Raw genomic sequence first — 22,044 nt, 5'->3', positions numbered from 1 at the left:
TCCTACCCCCTTCCCTCTTCTCACACAGGGACCAGTTTTCACGTAAGAATTAGTATCTGAACTTGATTGTTTTCTTGTTCCTTCCACATCTCTCTAACTTGTGTCTTAGATTGTAAGCCATTCTAAATTTTAATTTGTAAACTCCTTCAAATATATTTGGCCGAAAGGAAATACATAAATGTAGGTAATTAAGCTAGTAAGTACATGAAGTTTGTCATACTGAAAATCAATTTGAAACCAATATAAAAACTTACTTCTCCTATTAAAGGTTTGATCATTTAATTAAAACCATGGAATGCCATTATATTAGCAAAATGATATCAGTTTATGGAAGGCTTAAACACAGAATTTTAATATAATTCCGAATAGAATAATGGAATATATGTTTGAGTAATGCTTATAGACAAAGCTCTCGAGTTTTCTTTAATTGGAAGATTTTATTTTTTTAAACGAGACAAAACAGTTAAAATCTGCAGTTCAAAACATGCATTTACAAAATGCCAATAACATGTAACACTGCATAAAACTGAATATATTACTAAAATTGAATAACCTGTTATAAAACAGTGCATTTAACATCAAGTTAAAACAACCTGAGGAAAACTACCGTAAACACTGAGTCAAAACCCCTCCATGCAGCTTTACAATTTCCACAGTAGTTTCAGCAGTAATGGTTCAGTGGAGTTGGAAAGGCCTATCTTACTTTTATGCAGTCTTGATTTTATATAATGTTTGCCTTCTATGGCAGCATTTAGTGATTAGACACTGAAACATAATGAAAATCAAGTCACAGCCGAAAACCGACATTAATGCATTATGGCTTCAATTGTAGAACAAGCCAGCCCCCTCCCCCACAACCCCAAACAAAAACACAAACATGATTTTACTTCTACACATTTAGGTCACAGTTTTGTAATTACAAAATATTGAATGAATGCAAAAGTCTGTGTTGAAGTCATCTATAAAACATCAGATGCCCTGCCAATTTTCACCAGAGTTCTACTGATGGGTAATCCAATTAGGTTGGCTCTTGCACAAATTCTGGAATGTGATTCATATTAATATGTATATGATTTTCTGAGTTTACATTCAATACTAACAAAATGAAGTGGTTTAGCCAACACCTACTTTTGCTTATCAAATATATATGGCATGATGCGTGTTTCTAACTGAAGGAAAAGAAAAAATGAATTTTACGGGAGACGCATGCATCAGGTCAAATTCACATTGTGACATATTAACTCATGCAGTCAGATTGATACACAACTTACAACAACTGTTTCTGCACACGACATAAATAAGTAGAGGATGAGGGGGTTAGGCTGAACAGACTGTCCATTTCTCTAGTACGGAAGAGAAAATCCAGTACATGGTGACAAAAGATGGATTCCCATGCTTGACTGAGTAATAGGAACCTTTCACTGTTATCGTTTCTTTTAAATATTTCTTCTATTTTATACAACTAGAAAGTTGTTTAATTATAAATTTGTCAAAATTGGTTTGCAAAAATAAATCTAGTAGCACTAAGAAAAACAAGTCCACTTATGGCTTCTCAAATCAGTTAGTTACACATTTCCAAAAGCGATAAAAACACAGGCATGTATAAGTTCTATTGATTTCTGACTGACACTATTTTCAATCAACTGAAGTTTGCTGCAGCTATTTAGTAATAGCTTGAAACTATTACACAGTATACTTAACACATAAAAATACATAAATATAACTTCCCTTTTGGATTTAAGTAAGAGAACTGCAAAATGGTTGTGGATTTTCCGGGATGTATAGCAGTGGTCTTGGCATTGTAGTTCCTGACGTTTCGCCAGCAGCTGTGACTGGCATCTTCAGAGGTGTAGCACCAAAAGACAGAGATCTCTCAGTGTCAGGAACTACAATGCCAAGACCACGGCCATACAGCCCGGAAAATCCACAACCACCAACAATCTCCAGCCGTGAAAGCCTTTGACAATACATAGAACTGCAAAAGTTTACATTTTTTTGGTTAAAATATATGCCTACTGGTGAAGAGAATATATAGATGTATATATTCTTTTAATATGACCCTTATTTTTCTGCAAACACCACAATATATTTTATTGTATGCCTGTCCTGAATTCTGGCTAAATAAATAAATTTATTTGGGCATCTTTTATTTCTGGGCATAAAGCATTTGAGTTGATTTTAATAGCAGGAAAAATCCAACTGTTAAAAACAGTCTACATGCACAATGATCATTTAATCAAGTACACATACCCTTCTATTGGGTCTTATTAGATAAAATTACATCCAGTGTGTGAAAAAACACATTAAAATCAATTCTTAAGAATAAGGTTAATAAGATTGGGAGATGATGAAAAAAGTGGTACACGCCTTCAGATTTGTAACAAAGCTATTCTGCATAAAATGTGCAGTGATGGACTTTCCCCTTATTTTATGAAGAAAATGTATTCGGCATCCCTGGAAGATTGTATCTTCCAACCCCCGCAATGATCAGTAAAATGTCCTAGTAGTGACTATCGATTTCAAGTAGCAAAAAAAGTGCCAGAAAGAATATCTATTGTGTGCCATCTTCTGTCACTAAACATGGACAGTCATGGAACTTGTGTTTCCACAGCTCCAGCTAACGCAATATCTGTGTTTTTACCCCAGTCCAGTGAGGGTGAGGTCACATGCTTGTTTGTGTAACAATAAGTTTTCTGGGACAATTGAATGTAAACTGTTTCATGTTGCTGGGAAAGAAAGGAGGAGGGGCACACACCTGCACTCACCATGCGGTACTTCGGCCAGACCATTTGTCTTGGGTGTGGGAAGTGAATGAAGGATTCCGCCCCCCCCCCCCCAACACAGAAGACCGGTTCTGTCAGAGGCCACAAGGGCTGCATCAGGGCCAGGAAGAAAGAATGGGATACGTGAGACACCACAGAGCATCTGCTGAATCACAATGTCTCGACTGACTCTATTTGTTTATTCTAAAGAGAAATACTGGTCTCTATGTATGTTAGAAGATTATCATTTTAAATTGCTCATTTGGGAAATCAGTTGATGTCGATGTGTTGTCAATGTGTCCTATAGACGACATAAAGTGAGCACCCAAGTTTCAAAAAAGGCCTGCTCTGATTTTTTTCTTGCTTTAGGTCAAGTGATTTGGCCCTCGTTGATTCATTCATTATCTATGCCTGAAGCTTTCTAGATGGCAATTTGAGGCTGCAAAACTGACAAGCAAAGCTGTTTTAGTAAGAGATTTTTTTCCTTTCTTCTGTTTTATCTTCTTTTTAATGATTACTAGTGGGTAAAGCTAATGCCCTTGCAACTATGTGATCTCAATCACACGCAATGTTCTCTTATTTCATAGGTCCTGCAACACACGGCTTTACAAGTTGGACCTAATATGGGAATCATCACATAGAAATACTGCTTTTACCAGAGTACATGTGCATGTCTTTTGACCGGTAGATGAACTGTACAGTACTAACAGCACAGTTACAAATGATTTTGCAATATTAAATCTGATTCTGCCTCTTTCAGCCAATGTTTACATACTGACGTATTTAAAAATAATTTTTAAGGAATTCTTGTGAGGAGGGAAGTTCTATATTATCTGACTATGGTGTGAACACTTTATTAGTTTATTTTCCTTGTTTTATTAGCAGCATAAATCAGAATATTTACATCAAAGGGAAACAGAGGAGCTAATCATCAGCTTCATTTTTCAAACTTCAGCACACTTTAATTCAAAACTAATCTTGGGCTGTTCGTAATATATTTGACAGAAGCAATAAATAATTGTCTTATAAAGCAAAAAAGAACATACAGGCACTGTAATGAGTTCATGATATCTATTTCTGGCTCTTTCAGACAGAGAAAGCCACCAAGTATCCACTGTGTTTTAAGCAAGTTGAGCGTGTGTTTGATCATTTTAAATAAAAAACAAGCATGTAAAAAATGCAGGCTGTCAAACGATAAGGACAAACTTCTGTCCAGGGAAACAGATTTCTAATAACGGTACTGCATTCTGGTTTAGGTCCTAGAGGAAAAAACATGGGATGCATGTATATTTGGTAATTTCTGACAGAGCTGATAACCTGCTGGTGCAAAGGGGAACTGGACCAAAACCACCCCCATCCCAGTACCTCCAACAGGCAATCTGTACCAATGGAAATGAAAGTGCCTGTATATTTAGATATGATACTTTGGGAATAGCTTTGTCCACAGCTCTCCCCTTTGAGCACGGAATTCTTCCTTATGCATAAAGAAGGGCTATAATACTGAGCAGTATTTGTATATACTTCAAACAAATCTCAGAGAGACATGCTCCTTACCACAGAGAATGGCTGATGTATTAAATGTACACATTTCTGTTAAATGAAAAGGGGGAATAAAAGAATAGCTTTTATAAGGCAAAAGGTGCAACTGATCACAGATACAAACACAATGCAATAAAAAGCAACCTGTATCAGGTTCACATTATTGTAAAACTTTTCAAGTACAGAGCATCAAGCATGCAATACCAACAACACACTTGACATTGCCGTCCTTTGAATTTTCTCTGTGAATGATTAAGGTGAGAAGCACATTTTATAGAACTTCTTTGGCAAACTTTTTAGGTTAGTTTGACACAATTCCTTATAAATACCTTGCTTTGAAATCAGACCTCATCACGTGAGTCAATGTCACTTCAAAATGGTTACTTTAGCAGTTGTTGAAACCAAAAGGCTCGTGAAATGGCATTTTAGATACCTCATCATTTATAAACCTTTGCAAGGGCTATACTTGTCAATATGTGCTATATCAGACTCTTTGTTATGTCCCAGATATACCTATAGGAACAACACTTCTTCAGCTTCACTGTAAATAAGAAGTCTGGAAAGAGTGAGGGTAATTTTAAATCTCTGCTTACAAAATCCAAGAAACACTTGTTGCAGAATTTAGTGTATTACAGTATAATTGCACAGTGTTTTCATCTACTCATTATGTGAATTCAAACTTCAGGGAATAAGAGCAACAACAGACATCTTCCTCTAACTCTGTTACTGGACCTTGTTAACAGGTCTAGTAAAACTACTCGTTTGACTCACTATGGCAAATACTAGAACGCTGTGACATCGTTTTCTGTCACCATTCATCAGGTCTTTGCTTTGTAGTATCGTAGGCTCTTATTACCTCAGACTGTGAAACAATCCCATTTTCATCTTGAGAGAAAGCATAGCCATCTGCAAATATAAAGCGACAAAATGTTTTAGTTTTACTGACATATTTTTAAGGTATCAGTCCATGAAAATACTGGGAAACATTGTACCCAGAGTGTCACTAGCATTTTACAGAGAAGCAACTAATTGTATAGAGAGAAGCAGGAATGAAAGCAGAAAACAAATCCATTAAGCCACTCAAGTAATACATGGAAAGACGTAATAATTAACATATTCTGCTGTGATGCTTGTTACAGTTATATATATAATTGAATAATGTTGTTAAAAACTGAATTAAGCGTATCATTTTTGTCCATTACAGACCATGGTGTTAGGCATAGGCCTATCAATTCATCTGTTTTCTCATTTATGTAGTTAAGCTTTAAGAAAAGGTATGCTTGTTCACAGTGAACAGAAATATTCCCCTTTATTTGGGCCATACAATTAAAGCATGCAAAAATTGCAATTCAACAAGGCCACATATATATCTAAGAAAGAAGCATGGGTCCTTTCCAACCTCGAAGCAATACTTTTCTGTAGTTGTTGTAGATTTTCCAGGCTGAACTCCCATTTTGAAATCGAGGGTAAACTCCCATTTCTAGATACCTTGGTCATCCGCAAAGCAAACTTTCAATTAGGTAACAAGGTCTACAGGAAACCAACTCACATGGACCGGTACTTACACAAAAACTCCAATCACCACCCTCGACAGAAAAGAGGCATAATAAAAACATTAGTAGACTGTGCAAGACAGATATGTGAACCACACTTTCTCAACGAGGAAATTAACCATATAAACCACGCACTTCAAGCAAATAGCTATTCCAGAAATGAAATCAGAAGAGCGATTAAACCAAGGATAAATAAAAAAACTAAGGAAAAACAGTCTCCCACAGGAAAAGTGTTTTTGCCATATATCAAAGGAATCACTGAGCAGATGGGAAAACTTATGAAAAAGCACAACCTACAAACTGTACTCAGACCCACCAGAAAAATACACCAGTGCTACGATCAGCAAAAGACAGTAGAGACCCCCTCACCTCTGCAGGAGTATACCGCATACCCTGAAGCTGTGGACAAGTTTACATCAGGACCACAAAGCGTAGCATCCAGACAGGAATAAAAGAACATGATAGACATTGCAGACTTGGCCAACCTGAAAAATCAGCAGTGGCTGAACATAGCCTAACTCAAACAGGACACAGTATCCTATTCCAGGACACTAAAATACTGGACAACACATCCAATTACTTTGTCAGATTGCACAGGGAAGCCATTGAAATTCATAAGCATAAGCACAATTTCAACAGGAAAGAAGAGAGTTTAAGAATGAATAAGGCATGGTTTCCAGTCCTGGAAAACACCAGACTAACAAAATACCTGACATCTTACAATAGCCCTACAGAAAAGATTAGCATATTAGCCACCAATCCATATGCAAAAGAACCTCCTCAGGATACAGTGAAGCTTCCCCCCATTAGCATGCCAAAACCTGGGAATCTCTCACAGGATGACTCAGCCCAAACCCACCTTCCTGAGTAGATATAAATTACCTGCTAACATTTTCTCCACACATTGACACTGAGAGAATTCTGTCTTTCAGTGCTACACCTCTGAAGATGCCAGTCACAGCTGCTGGCGAAACATCAGGAACTACAACGCCAAGACCACGGCCATACAGCCCGGAAAATCGACAACAACTAATGTTCTCTGGCCGTGAAAGCCTTCAACAATATATTAATATTTTTCTTAATTCTATGTTTTGATCGTGTGGTTTTTTTCATGCACGTTCACAAGTACTTACGAAGCAAGTTTTGTTGTAGAGACTCAGAGCGGTATAGGTTGACATGGTTTTTCTTAAAAACATTTTTTAGTAGCTGAGCTGTTTCAGTTAAGCTAGAAAGAAAAAAGAAAAATTTGTGAAATTTGACCTCTGAAACAAAATTCACATCTGCTGCAAAGACTATGTAAGCTAGCAAGCTATGAACCTGGTAAGCTAACAAAGAATTTTGTAACTGAACTTCTTCAAGGAAGGCTCTGTAATTTCCAACTTACGTGAGACATTAGACAGAAGTGGGAATTCATAAATGGAGAACAGGGTTGCACTTACCTGAAACTGTTGCTCATCGAGCGGTCTTCTATGCAGGCGCACATGGGAACTGTGCATGCACAGGCCAACCGCGGATGTTCCAAAGCTCCTAGATGCGTGAGATGCTCGCCTAGACTTTTTGCGCACTTTCCCCCTCAGGCATGGCTAGTTGCTCCCTCCTTCAGCTTTCTAAGCTGCCGATGTAGAAGGAAGGTAAGAAAAAGAGCACAAGGAGGGAGGGATGTGTGCCTGTACAGATGACTATTTGATGAACAACTGTCACAGGTAAGTGTGACCTTGTTTTCTTTGCTGTGTCTTCTGTGCAGTCCCACATGGGAGATTTCTGAGGTAACTTACCCAGCAGGTGGACATGAAGCTCTTCAATGGAAGAGACTCTTGAGGATGGCCTTGCCCACAGTTGCATCCTTCCTGGAGTCTACGTCGATGGCATAATGCTTGATGAATGTGGATGACATAGACCAGGCGGCCGCCTTACGCAATTCCACTAGAAGGATGCCAACGTTGAAGGCTGATGAGGTTGATTGAGCCCTTGTAAAGTGTGCTCTTATGAGCAATGGGCATGGTTGTTTAGATTGTTTATAACAATCTTTAATAAGCCAAACTATCCAATTCGAAATGGTCTGTGCAGGTGACCCTCAGATCCTTTTTGGGGTCTTTAAACGAGATAGAGAGATTACGGTCCTTTCTGAAAGGAGCTGTCCTGTCCAAGTAGAAGCACAAAGCATATTTAACACTAAGGATGTGCTCTCTTTGTTAGTTGTAGGAGGAGGGAAAAATACTGGTAAGACAATGTCCTGATTTAAGCAAAAAGTGGAGACGACCATCAGCAGAAAGGGGAGGCTCGGACAGAGGACAACCTTATCTGCAAATACCATAATGAAAGGAGGGTCATATGTCAGGGCCTGCAATTCACTTACCCTCCTAGCTGAGGTGATAGCCAGCGGAAAGGTTGTTTTAGTGGTCAAAACCTTAAGAGAGCAGGTAGCTGGGGTCTCAAAAGGTTTATGCACTATTGAAGCAAGAACCAAGGAAAGACTCTACTGGGGAATCGGCTGCATGCTGGAGGATATCGTTCTGCTAAACTTCTGAGGAAGGACTTGCGTTGTGGCTGGGCAAAGAGAGATTTCCTATTTATATCATCATGGTAGGCTGAAACAGCTGCTAGGTGGACTTTAATGGGGGAATTAACCAAATCTTGATCCTTTACTTGGACCTAATAGTGCAAAACAGATGGCAATGAGGCCGAGACTGGTTCAAGTTGTTGCCTGCAACCCAAAGAGAAAATATTTTCCATTTGTCTAGGTATGATTTCCTTGTGAATGGTTTCCTAACTTCCAACAGGACTTTCTAGCCTGGTGAGGAGAAATTCAGTCCAAGGGGGATATGAACTAGGCTGTCAGTTTCAGAGTGCCCAGATCACGGAGGAGAACCACATTGTCCTGTAGCAGGTGTGGTGTTAGGGAAAAATGGCAGATTCTGCCCTGCGCCATTTGAAATAGAGTGGCAAACCAGGGTTGCCTCAGCCAGTAAAGGGGAATCTTCCCATCACCTTGCTGAGTGTCAATGTCAAAAGAGAAAGAGAGGGGAATGCATACAGGGGGGTGCCCGACCACAGGATCTGAAAGGTGTCTCTGAGAGAAGCCTTCCCCTTTCTTGCCCATGAACAATAATGAGCACATTTTCTGTTGAGGTCTGTGGCAAACATATCTATAGTAGGATACCCTCACAATGCAAACACATGGAGGAAGTCCATGCGGATGGACCATTCGTAGTTCTGAGATTTGGACCAATTTAGTACATTTGCCAGAACACTATCCTTGCCCGCTATATGTATGGCAAAGAGAGTGCATGGTGCATCATAGCCATCTGGGCTTTGAGAAGGAAAAGGAAAGGGAGCTGCAGCTAGAAGTATACCCTTGGAATATACTTGGAAGGCAATGATGTCAACAGAAGGCCCCTTTCCAGTCACCTGCATGGAGCGTGCCATGTTTGTTTTCCTCCCGGAAGAGAAGACAGACTTCACTTGTCAGAAGTGTAAGCTGGTCAGGCTTTTGGAGGAGAAGATTCAGAGCCTGAAGGAGAGGATCACCACCCTTCAGGAAATCAAGGAAGGGGAGGATTCTATAGAGAAGAGCCTGGGGGGTCTGCACAAGCATGAAGAAATAAGTCCAACAGAAGAAGGAAGAGTCGATCTCCCTTCTGAGCCTCCTCTTAGTTCTGCAGTACAAACCAGAAGACGTGGACTAAGGTGACACTCTGGTCCACTGGAGGTCAAGAATCATTTTGACGTGCTTGAGATGCTGATGGAGACGAGAGTAGAAGGAGAACCACAAAAACCTGGAGGAGGGAGTGAGGAGGACATGGGGCCACACGGAAGTGGAAGAAAATGGAAGGTGGTGGTCATCGGGGACTCTCTGCTCAGGGGTATGGAACGTCATGTGTCCGGGCCAGATCCCCTATTTCGAGAGATGTGTTGCTTGTTGGGAGCCAGAATTCAGGATATTACAGACTGACTGCCGAAACTGATCAGACCGACTGATTAGTATCTATTTGTGCTGGTTCACGTGAGAGAACTAAAGACCTGGCTGTGAATACCATCACAAGAATTAAAGAGGACTATGAAGCTCTTGGAAGGCAGTTGAATACAATGGGGGCACAGGTGGTATTCTCTTCTATCCTTCCTGTCAAAGGAAGAGGAATGCAAAGGGAGCAGACCATACTCAAGGTGAATTGTTGGCTGAGGTGGTGGTGCCAGCAGGAGCGCTTGGGTTCTGGGACTATGGGATTTCTTAGAGAAGGCCTTCTAGCACATGATGGGCTTCACCTTTCAAGGGCAGGGAAGAAAATGTTTGGAAAGAACCTGGAGAGCTTCATCAGGACAGCTTTAAACTGATGCCACAAGGGGAAGGGGATGATCAACATAGGGATTTCAATGAAGAAGTGGTAACGGTAGTGGCCCATCTGGGTAGGGCAGATCAAACAAAGGTACAAGGCTACAAGTGCCTATATACCAATGCCTGAAGTATGGGTAGTAAAAAGGAAGAGCTTGAGCTTCTCTTGCAAACAGAGGGCTATGATATAGTAGGAATTACTGAGACTTGGTGGGATGATTCCCATGACTGGAATGTGGTAGTGGATGGGTACGAGTTGTTCAAGAAAAAATGGAAGGGTAGAAGAGGGAGTGGAGTGGCATTGTATATGAGGCCTTGAATGTCAGCAAGTTCTGGAGAATGTGGTTGACAACCCAGTGGAAAGTATATGAGTGGAAATAAGGTGAGGAAGGACAAAGGGTATTGTTGGAGTCTGCTACAGACCACCTGACGAGGGAGAGGAAATGGATGCTGCCCTCCTTGAACAGATTGGTAGAGTATCCAGACATCAGAACCTTATAATTATGGGTGACTTCAACTTCCCTGATATGTGCTTGGAGACAAGCTCAGCAAAGCAACAAAACTTATGCAACTTCCTGAACTGCCTGGCCGATAACTTCCTTTTTCAAATGGTGGAAGAAGCTACAAGGGGCTTGGCCATACTAGACTTAATATTAACCAACAGGGAAGAATTGATAGATGGGGTGAAGGTGGTGGGGACCTTAGGGGGGAGTGACCACGTCCTCCTTGAATTCCAGTAGCTGTGGAGGGCCAAGAAAGTTCGTAGCCAGACTCGTAGGTTAGATTTTCGTAGGGCCGACTTCAATGAACTCAGAGGCTGGATGAGAGTCATTCTGTGGGGGAGTGTGCTGGAAGGGAAAGGAGCGAGTGAAGGGTGGGCTCTTCTCAAACAGGAGCTTTTGCAAGCTCAAGCCCTCGCTATTTCAGCAAGACGGAAACATGGTAAGGGCTCCAAAAAAACCGATGTGGATGAACACAGAGCTCCAGAATAAACTAAGGAAGAAAAAGGAAATGTTCAAAAAATGGAGAGAAGGACAGACCTCTAAATAGGAATATATGAGGGTTAGGAATGGCAGCAGTGAGTCAGTTGTGTCTGGGGAGAGCTCCCCAAGACATAGCTGATCTGCCCCGTCTGGAGGGTTCCAGAGGCTTTTGGACTCCTAGGGGGACTTTGGAGAAGACCCCTGAAGCTTTGGATGCTATTTGGAGAGAGATCCTTGGATGCAGCTGAGCATAATCTCTCTGAAACAAATCCTTCAGCTCAAGACGGAAGCAGAGCCATCATGGCGATTAGCTGTTAGCCTCTGGGAAGCCACACTATCTTTCTCTGCAAGACTTTCTGCTTACAACTGCTACTGACAACCTCCTCTGCTGATGTGTGAGTTTCGCCAATCAGTCATGATTTGTTTTGGAAATTGACTTTATGGCTTAATTAGTAGACAACTTAAAATTACTGATCGGGAAAAAGAAGACGCTGGGATTTTAACATTGTTAACTAGAAATTATCTCTACTTAGAAGTGTTGTGGATAAAAATTAAATACGGAAAATATGTTGATAAGATGGGACTGTCCATATAACAACTAATTGAAAATTGCTGGTGCCTGCTATGATTTACGGTCTTATGAACTCCTCTGTTTTTGCCTTTACTGTTATCTCTTCTACACATTGAACATGCAAGTGAATGCAGGAGGGGTAATGGAATTAATGATTTAGGTGCATTGGAGATATGAATGTAAGGAAAACCAGGCTTTAAGGATTGTTTTAGAGGAAAACATAGTGGGAAAAGAAAAGGAAAATCCTTTCTTTTTTCTCCCTCTGGAGAGAGTACCGGCCCCCGCTTGCTCCTTATCTTGGAGTTAGACAGTAACTCTCCAAACAAAAGCTGTGTATGCAGAGTTGACTCTGAACGGAAGTAACCTTTCCGATTGGATTTATGGTTGTTTACTGACATCTACTGGAGAAGAAGTGATGATGGAGATGCTACAAAAAAAAAAAGAACTGAGCTACAAGGTGCTTTGCTATACAAGCAGCTATGAATCAAGTAAATATGACATTGGATCAACTCATGAACCAAGTTGGAAACCTGAAAATGGGAATTGTAGAGCTGAAGGCTACAATGAATGATAAGCAATCCCAGCCTGATGAAATTCAAGAAGTAACAGATTTGAAACAGGGGACTGGTATACAAAGACAAGTAATAGCTCGTCAACAAAAACTTAAATGGAAATATGAAAAGAAATGGAATGTAGAAGGATCAACAAACAAGCAAAGCATGCAAAAGAGACCAGGAAAGCAAAGAGAAAATATGAAGAACTGATTGTATTTACTATTATGAAGTGCATATGACCTTGCTGTTACCTTATTAACCTTAATCTTTTTGAGTGCCTCATCCTTGGTGGATGACCTTCAAAGGGAAAGTCTTTCATCCTTATGGTGAGGTGCTAGTGCTGTGGCTCTAAGCCATGCATGTCCATGAATGACTATAGCAGAGGCTATGGCTCTGGATGAGCAATCTCCAATAGGTTTGGCTGTGTTAATCTGTTGCTTGGAAAGCCTTAGAGCTTCTCCTTTCAAGATCTTAGCAAGTCCATGTCATCTAGGATTAAATTTAAATTTAAGTATAGGCCTATTTTTTACCATAAGAAGAGCTGGTAGTGGGCCATAAGGGCTTCGTAATTGCCTATTCAAAACGTTAATGCTGAAGAGGCATACACTTTTCTACCTAGTATGTCAACTTTCCTCTCTTCAGTGGAGGGAAAGACCTCCAGAAAAGCAAGGGCCATTCTGCTCCAAACAGTTGGTTTGAATGGCGAGATCCTTAGAGATTAAGGTGAACTGCTCTGCTCTGACCTGCTCAGATCTGGTCTTCAGGGTCCTACACTCGAAAGCTGCTGGAACTGTACCATATCCAGTTATGCTTAAGGTGACCAAAAATGTGTGGGCAAAATCAACTTGAACTCCAGTGATATCAAAAAAGCTGGATAATAAGTATAAAACTATGCAAGGTTTCCTTTTCACTCACCCTCCAGCTAATTCCATTGTTAAAGAATCCATCCAAGGGATTCTAGAACTGTATTATCTTCTGGAACCGTAATAAGAACAAATGAGGATTTTGCTTTACGTTTTGTTTGGAGAGAACCGGCATATAAGGGAAGAAATAATGAGGAGGCGGGTACATACTCAGCAAGCCTTCATAACTGTATACATAGTAATGATGGGAAGGAGATGCATATGGAGAGTAATGGATCTTTAGTGATGAACCAGTTCCAGTTGATTGTTATTCTCAGATGGAACTAAGGAATCCCTACAATTTTCAAAGAGTTGTATGGGAGATAGTGGCAGTGGGGAAATAGCTGTGGATAGCTCAGTGGCTTTAGGAATTTCCCCCTCTGAGAGAGTTGGAACCAAAGCTGAACACTGGGTTGACTCGAAGGAGCCGAAGTAGTCAGGTCCAAAGAAGATTTCTCCCTCTTATGCACCCAAAGTGCCACTTTGAGCCATGACACCATTTCATGGAGTGCTTTTGGCATGAAATGCTTGCAGACTGCACACCGTAAGGTGTCATGGCCTTTGCCTAAGCAGAATAGGCATTTGTCATACCCATTGGACTGGGCTATCTTCACCCCACAACATGAACACTTCTTGAAGAGGGTCTTGTTTAGGCCAGTTATTAGGCATAATGGCACCAAGGTTGCTTTCTAGCATAGGGGCTGCCGCAATGTCAGTTGATGGAAATGTAGATAACATAGCCATGGGGGTTCTAGCAGTGAGTTACTATAACAGAGGTGAAGTGGAGCAGGCAAGCACCAAGCATCTTTTTTTCTTCCAAATGAAGACAGAGAAAAAAGAAAAAAAACACATGTTGAAGGCACATTAGGAAAGAAAAAAATGACCTAAGGAGCTCTGGAGTGGTAAAAAAGGCCAAAAGGCAGTCAGAGCTCCAGCACAGTCTTACACTCACAAAGAGGCAGGAAAAGAACTGACAAAACAAGGAGTCCTCCCTCCCCTCAGAGGCAGGAAAGGATTGCCAGTGATAACAACACAATCTGCTTATGAAAGACACTTTAGATTCAAAGCACGTAGCATAGCGATGGTGGCAGAAGAGGTGTCTGAGAAACAGGACTCCTGGTAATCCCTGGCCATAATTACTACATGCATGGTTTGCTCAGTCCTGGCCATCGTAAATAAAACAAATGTATGAACTTTATTCAAAATAATTTGATTTCAGCTTAACTATACCACTGCTTGATTCAGCGCAGAAACAAAATGAATTCAGCGGAAAAACCTTTTGTAGATAAGTCTGACCTGTACTTCCAATACTAAAAGCACTGGGGTCAAGTCAGAGATAGCATAGTACATCAATGCTTCTTAACTTTACACTTTAAGAACTTTCTGTATTAAATGAGTGTATGAAGTAGCAATAACTATTCAACAGCAAGAACTGAAAGAACATTTTTTTAAAAATTATGACACCGTACCTTTTCCCGTGAACAACAGCTCCTGGATCTTGAGATTTTGCTTCTAACTCCTGAACTTCATCAACCAGAGTTTTAAAAGCTGCTCGCTTGACTCTACCAAAAAAACCCAAAAAACCCCTTCAAACAATTTGTCCTCAAACACTAAACGCTTGAATTTGAGAAACAATAAAACAAATCTTGAGTATGGAAATCAATGGCACTCACTGATTTTAAAATCAATTCAAATGATAATTTCCTAAGAATACATAATAAGAACACAAATAAATAGTTCAGCTATTTAATAATAATAATAATAATAACAACATTTGATTTATATACCACCCTTCAGAACTACTTAACACCCACTCAGAGTGGTTTACAAAGTATGCTATTATTAGGGGTGTGCACCGGGGAAATATTCGGTTTTCCCACTTTGGGTTTGGTATGCTTTGTAATGATTCGGAACACACCGAAGTGAGACCCCCACCTCATCCTAGAGCCCCCTTCCCCCAACCCCACTTATCTGAAGGCCAGAGCAGGCGCCTCTGCTGCCACAGCTGTCAGCAGGGCAGTGGGGAAGGCCGCAGCCGATGCTTCAGCCTCCTGCGCTGCTCTTTCAGCCGTCGTGGCAGCCAGCAGGGAAGGCCGCAGCTGGCGCCTCCACTGCCCACGCTGCCGCTTCCGCCGCTGCCAGGATGTCCCAGGTAAGTGGGGTCGTGGTGGAAGGGAGCCCTTTAAAAAGGCCCCGAAGCTTCCCGAAGTGACCCGAATTGCTTCGGGAAGCTTTGATTCGGTACTTCCAAATCGGGGCCATCACACTGGCCCCAATTTGGAAATACCAAATCTTTACGAATTGGGCCTGGTTTGGTTTTTTTTTCTCAAACCGGGAACCCAAAGCGCACATCCTTAGCTATTATTATTCCCACAGCAAACACCCTGTGAGATGGGTGGGGATGAGAGAGCTCTGACAGAGCTGTGACTGACCTAAGGTCACCCAGCTGGCTTCAAGCGGATGAGTGAGGAATCAAACACACTTCTCCAGATTAGAGTCGTACTGCTCTTAATCACTACACTAAACTGGTTTACACACAGTATAGAAAAATTCTAAAATAAAAAAAAAACCCTTAAGAGAAAAAATAAAGATGCTTGCAATTTTCTAGACTTTGCCGAATGAATGAATTTGTGTCAGGCTATGGATGACAGGATATGGCAAGACAGATCCCTGGACCATTGCAGCAAGACACAGGTTCTTGGGTAAATGGTTTTTATTCAGAAATCAGATCATTTCCATATATATGTCCATAGGACTACTCAGAAGCCAGGTAAGCATCTAAGCAGCAAGAGTGAAAGTTGATAGGAATGACATCATGTGTGAGAGACTTCTCTTTTAACATGCTCCTTTCCCCCCTCCCAATCATAAACAAGGGTTTGGCACTCTCTTTGTGTGAGAACGTTCTACATATCTGTAATATCAAGTTGAGTCACTAAAAAGCAAGACATAGCAAAGCCTGAGAGTACAAGGTCATAAACACTGGAAGCTGTTACAGTCCATCAGATAAACACCTGTGGAAGCCTGTGAGAGAAATAGTTATAACACTGGTAAAATGGCATCGAGTTACAGCAGAATACAGTGGTTCAGCATAGAAGGATCATTAACACTGGCATCGATGATTGGCTCAGACATGACAATTTGTAAGTTAAAACTGCCATCTTAACCTTTTCACTATGTAAACAGTAAACAGCACGTTGTACCATTTGACATTTCATGCTCACTTGCAACTAAGGCCACTGGTTCAAACACATATGAGAATGAGGGTGATAATGAGCAGGCAGAGCCCTGAGAAGATGGAATAAATAGCTTTGAAAGTTCCTTTACATTAAAAACTCCATGCAAATACAAAAGTAGCACAGAGAAAAAGTCTACTCCTTTGTTTGTTCGCTGTGTGGGTTTTCTATTTGCAGTGTAAAGTGGTGTGGTTAATTCTACCAACTCATTTGGAATGTATCAACCAGGTCTTCTGCTCCAGGCAACTTAACTTTCCCATACTCTTAGATTTTTTCCAAATTCATGTACTTTTACATCCATTCCATTCATTCCAGGACTTTAAACACTGAATTACAAGGGGGCCTTCAAAGGGGGCACTATTGATTTTTTTCTTGCTACTGTTCATCTTGAAATGGCAAAACACAACTCTTATGAAACAGTAAAACTTCTGCACACTTCTTCAAAACTAATACTTTGTTAAAATACATTTTTGGTACACAATGGGTTAATTTTGAAGGCTTCTGTTGCATTATTGGTTATTACTATTTTATCAATCAATCAATCAATCAATCAATCAATCAATCAATCAATCAATCAATCAATCAATCAATCAATCAATCAATCAATCAATCAATCAATCACGTCACTCTAATGGGTACCCAAAACAGCTTCTTACACTGTGGACTGGAGACATAACTGACACAGGCTAACAAAGTATATTATATATAATATTATATTAAAGTATTTTAATTTCAAATGAGTCTGCATTAATTTTATGTTTATTATTAATAAAGACACATCATAATCGTACAGAGGAAACAAAGTACTGATTACTAAAAAAATCTAATATATGAACACAGAAATGATTCAGAGCCCATAAATAAGCAGTATTTTACTTACACTTTATATACAACGTCAAAGATCAACGCTGTCATTGGAATACTTAGTAAGCCCATCCAAAAGACACCAGAGCTGAACAACATGGCTGCCTGCATGGATTTAAACAAAAAGTATAATTTAAATATTACACATTTAGGATGATGCTAGTTCATATGATTGAAAAAGGGTGCTCTGCAAAAATTAGCTAATTGGGAAAGGATTCGGGAAAATGGGTGCCCGGGATTTGGGAGGCTGCCTGCCGACAGTTTTTCTAGGAAACGTCCCTGACAGCACAGTCTGCCCACTGCCCTCCTAGAAAAGATGAAGAAAGCACCATCGATTCATGGCTGGTTTACAGCTTCCCTCTTCATATGTCACTCATGATGCCTTCTTCATGTTCACAGGAGAGGATAGTGCAGTGGTACCATTACCTCTCTAGTAATGGTACCCTTTATAGTAATTTCAAGTAATCAAAGCACTGAGGGCATGGAAGTAAGCCAAAAAGTGAAAAATGAAACGGATTTCAGCCAGTTATGTACTGGTTAATGGTTCATAATCTAGAGAGAGAGAGAGAAGAAAGAGATGTGGATACAGAATGGTGATTTTTAAATAGTTTTTGCTTAATGGCAACTTCCAATATTGCGTCAAATGCTATTAAGCAGGGATCCAAAAATCCCTTGCATGAACTGAAGGCACATGCTCATGTCCACGGTATGTATGTCACCTGACGTACTACTCTAGGGAAATACTGGACCTTATGAAATAGCGTGCGACGTAGTGCACGGGGGAAAGGGATGAAACTGGGTGAAAACAAACTGGCATACCCTTCCCCCCACCCCCCCAATTCATGAGCAGAAATGTAATGTAAGCACCACCAAATATAGAGGTTTGTCGGGGAGCTGCCTGCTATATGGCAATTTTAAATCAAGTGTTGTATGTACCAATTACCATGCACACACAGACAAGGAATCTCACTGCATCAGGGACATAAAAGGGAAAGTAGGACAAATACCGAAGTGAACATTTAGCTGATTCATGCATTTAAAAACTGTTTTAAATACTACAGTACTATTTTAGATTAAATAATTGGGCATATCGTTTCAGAAGAAGAAAGAATCTACAAGCAAGACAATTAAATCTTTTTAAGTTATAAATGTAATAATATAAAACATAACCTTTGACATGTTTGATGGTACAGTCAATTCTTAAAAAGACAATAACTTCTTGAAAAACTTGCTATGATCATTGTTTTGCACAAAAATAATGAAGAATCTTGTGGTGCTTGAGAGACTCACAAATTTAATGTGGCACAAGTTTTCATGAACCAGAGCCCTTTTGCCCAAATGTAACATGTTAGCCTTTAAGACACCATAAGACTCTTTGCACTTGCGGTTGAAGCAGATGACTATCCCTTTGGATTTTGTATTAAGCAATTGATAAGTAGGCTGATTCCTGAATAATACAAAAAAATGCACAGATGAACTAGATGCGATTTCTATAGCACGCTCTCCTTTTAAGACAACCATTAATGGCTTTTTAAGGTTAAGAGTAACAGCAAAGAGCTATCCTGCATTAGCCACCCTGAATTAAAGTGTTGCTTAGTGAAACAGCAGAAGTGATAATGCAGGTCTTAGGATGTTAATTCTGACCATTGTAATGCTAACTATAAATGAAGGGGCAACTGGCGCCCACCATTCAGTCAATCCAGCCTTTGGCTTTACAAATGAGCAACGTGAATTGACGGGGAAAAAGTTTTTTTTGCATCATATTTGAAAGCCTGTCAGATTTTTTTCTCTCGCAGAGTTAATCCAAAACTGAAAGATTTAAAGCTGACATTCACATTAAAGACAGAAGGCCTCTTTGTATATTTGGGTGAAGAGGGAAAAAATAAAACCCCACTGAGGTATTTCCTTCCTTTCTGTACAAGAAAGCTCCCTCCTGACTCTTTGGAGCTCATTTTTGCCTCTCACTGTTCACATCTCTCTGCACAGAGGCAGGTCAGCTGGGAAACGGCAAACAGACCCCGTCTTAGACAATAGTGCTAACAGGGGCTGCCTGTTCTGGGGACGGGCTCCGTCTGCCCTGCCTGTGGTTTAGAAATTTTCCTGATGTATGAGATGGGTGGTCCATGCCAAGTCCTCTCTGCCCTGCTCCCTTCTTGGCCTTGTGAAACCTAACTGAGTATGTTGCAGGAGTAGATCCAGGGGATATAGAACCAGAAATAAAAGACACAGATTCCAGGTAACTTATTCCTAATATTAGCAGAAAGAAAAGCAAATTACTTTTCTGTGTTTTCTTTTTGAACCTGTGAAACTTTGAAAGCTTTCTGCAAAACATGTTCCCCCTTAGTAGTGTCTTTTCCCTGCAGTTTAACAGCCTACAAGCCATACGTTGAAATATTTTATAATTTATAACTGCATAGATAAATATGGCTAGATCACATGTACACTTTCTAAATCTTGCCTGAGTAAAATTTTTAGTTTCTGTTGTTCAGAAATGTTCTGTAGAGGCTCGGTTCAGGGAGTAATAATTGATTGAGAAATGAATTATAACAGGGGCAGCGAAAAGGATATGGGCAATTGAGTTGACTTAATCCTTACAAAAAGTACAACAGCGTTTCTCAGAGGGAATTCTACTAAAATGGCCCTTCATCTCAGTGGAAGGTAATGCATTGCATTTAAGTAACATGAAAGAGCACTGATATTTTGGAACTGTTAAATAGAAGAGATATTTAGCCAGTTCTGATAAGATAAATGAAAGTAAATAGGGGAGCATTTTCGGTCAGCTTTCAGTTTCGTACAGATAATTTTTTTCCCAATAAATCCCTAGGATTTAAGCTTAGGTTTAAAACAGCAAGCTTTGAATCAATAGAGCTAAGCCAAGTTTCCAACCAGCTGTAACTAGTTGCAGTAATGATGCTAGACTGTTAAGATTCACAGAATGATAATCTGAACTTGATAGCATGGTATTGTTGAAATTTGAGGGAGCCTGAGTTCTAGCTGAACCACGGCCAAGGGTACACTGGGAGGAAGAGACGGGATCGTATGAAACAAAGTTTGCTAGAACTTATCAAGAGGATCCAGTGGACTGTTGAACCAGACTGGAGCAGCACAGAGCAACTGGGGAATAATGATGGCTTTATACAACTTTAGCAAAAGCGGCATAAGTTGACGACCTTTGATAATTAGTAGTATAATTTTAAGACAAAGTTAGATATAACCATTACTACAAAGAAGCATACTATTTCACACAAGAACTTACCATAAATGCCAATAATTAGTAAATTACATTAAATTGGAATATACAGATTCTTCTTCCTTTATGACAACTTTCTTTCAAACGTTTGAACGTTAAAATGTTTTCAAACTTGAACGTCATTTAAAATATGTAGAAAAATAGCAATGGAAAACGTTTTTAAACTACAGAAGTTGAAAGAGCTATTTTAGCTTAGGCAATCATTGATATGTACTGTCATATGAATGATTCCCATTTAATAGTAGAATTGATATTACTGTCTTCTTCATTTCTGTTTAAAGTAGAACATTAATTTTGTTCATGAATGTTGCATTTAAATATGGCATAATACACAGTAAGGTCAGGTGGGTAACACCTGCCACAATGATAAAAAAAAAGTAGGAAGGAGACTCCCTTCTATGAAAAGTACCACTATTTTTGTATGGTGAATTTTTCTCCTGGTTGAACCAGGAGAAAACCAAGTGATTAAGCCACTCAGTCTTTCTTGATTAGAGGTGGGCATGAATCACAATACGAAGCAAAAAAATGCACGAACCAGGCTGATTCGTGCTCTCCCGCTTTCTGTGACACTGAGAGATCTCTGTCTTTTGGTGCTACACCTCTGAAGATGCCAGTCACAGCTGCTGGCGAAATGTCAGGAACTACAACGCCAAGACCACAGCTATACAGCCCGGAAAATCCACAACAACCATCAGGCCGATTCGTGGTTCATGAAAACGCGGTTCGTGGGACCATGATTTTCACGAACTTTGAGTCATCAGCCGTTTGTAAAGCCAGACAGGATGGTGCTGCTGATCGTGTGTGAAACTGACAGCCCCATTCTCCTGCTGCTCGGGCTCGGGCTGTCAGCTTCACTGTCATACGAAGAAGGGGGCGGTCAGTTTCACAGACCCACACTGGGTTCAGCCGAAGGGCTGAAGCCGGTACAGGGTGAGTAAAGCTGACAGCCCCCTTCTGCTGCCACTTGGGTGCCAGGAGAAAGGGGCTGTCAGCTTTACTCACCCTGCGCTGGGTTCAGCTGATGGGCTGCAGCTGGCGTGGGGTGAGTGAAGCTGTCAGCTCCCGGTGAAGCCGGTGCAGGGTCTGTCAAACTGACAGCCCCCATTCTCCTTCCACCCTGGGTGGCAGGAGAATGGGGACTGTCAGTTTGACAGACCCTATGCCGTCTTCAGCCCATGGGCTAAACCAAGCACAGGATGAGTGAAGCTGACAGCTCTAGGGGTGTGCAAAAAAAATATTCAGGTTTCCCCCCGCGCTTATTTTACCTGATGGGAGGGGGAGGAGGGAACCCCTTCCTTCCCCTTCCATCGGGTGAAATAAGCCACGAGGGGGGAAGCAAACCCCACCGAGCAGATCAGCTGCTTGGCAGGGTTTGTGGCTGGCCCTTTAAACTCCATCTGGGTCACCGGAGAAACCCCCTGCAACTCAGATGAAGCGCAGAAGGGCCTTTTCCAGCTGGCTGGAGGAAGCAGCGCAGGGAAACTTCCCTTCAAACTCTCCCGC

The 22,044-nt window shown here is 40.7% G+C and overlaps 1 protein-coding gene across 1 annotated transcript in view; it reads right to left on the bottom strand.

Moving 5' to 3' along the window:
* Nucleotides 1-435: 435 nt before the first annotated feature.
* ATP8A1 (ATPase phospholipid transporting 8A1) overlaps nucleotides 436-22,044 on the bottom strand; it is a 151,884-nt gene continuing 130,275 nt past the window's right edge. Inside the window, exons 34-37 of the mRNA XM_054989944.1 lie at nucleotides 17,308-17,396; nucleotides 14,664-14,756; nucleotides 6,988-7,079; nucleotides 436-5,207 (exon numbers count right to left, since the gene is read on the bottom strand). Coding sequence (XP_054845919.1) covers nucleotides 5,110-5,207; nucleotides 6,988-7,079; nucleotides 14,664-14,756; nucleotides 17,308-17,396 — 372 coding nt within the window. The 3' untranslated portion in view covers nucleotides 436-5,109. The remainder of the gene's footprint in view (nucleotides 5,208-6,987; nucleotides 7,080-14,663; nucleotides 14,757-17,307; nucleotides 17,397-22,044) is intronic.

The sequence above is a fragment of the Eublepharis macularius genome, chromosome 10, assembly GCF_028583425.1.
Source record: "Eublepharis macularius isolate TG4126 chromosome 10, MPM_Emac_v1.0, whole genome shotgun sequence".
NCBI lineage: Eukaryota > Metazoa > Chordata > Lepidosauria > Squamata > Eublepharidae > Eublepharis > Eublepharis macularius.
Note: the sequence above shows the minus strand (reverse complement) of the source record. Positions and strands in the feature narration are given on the sequence as shown.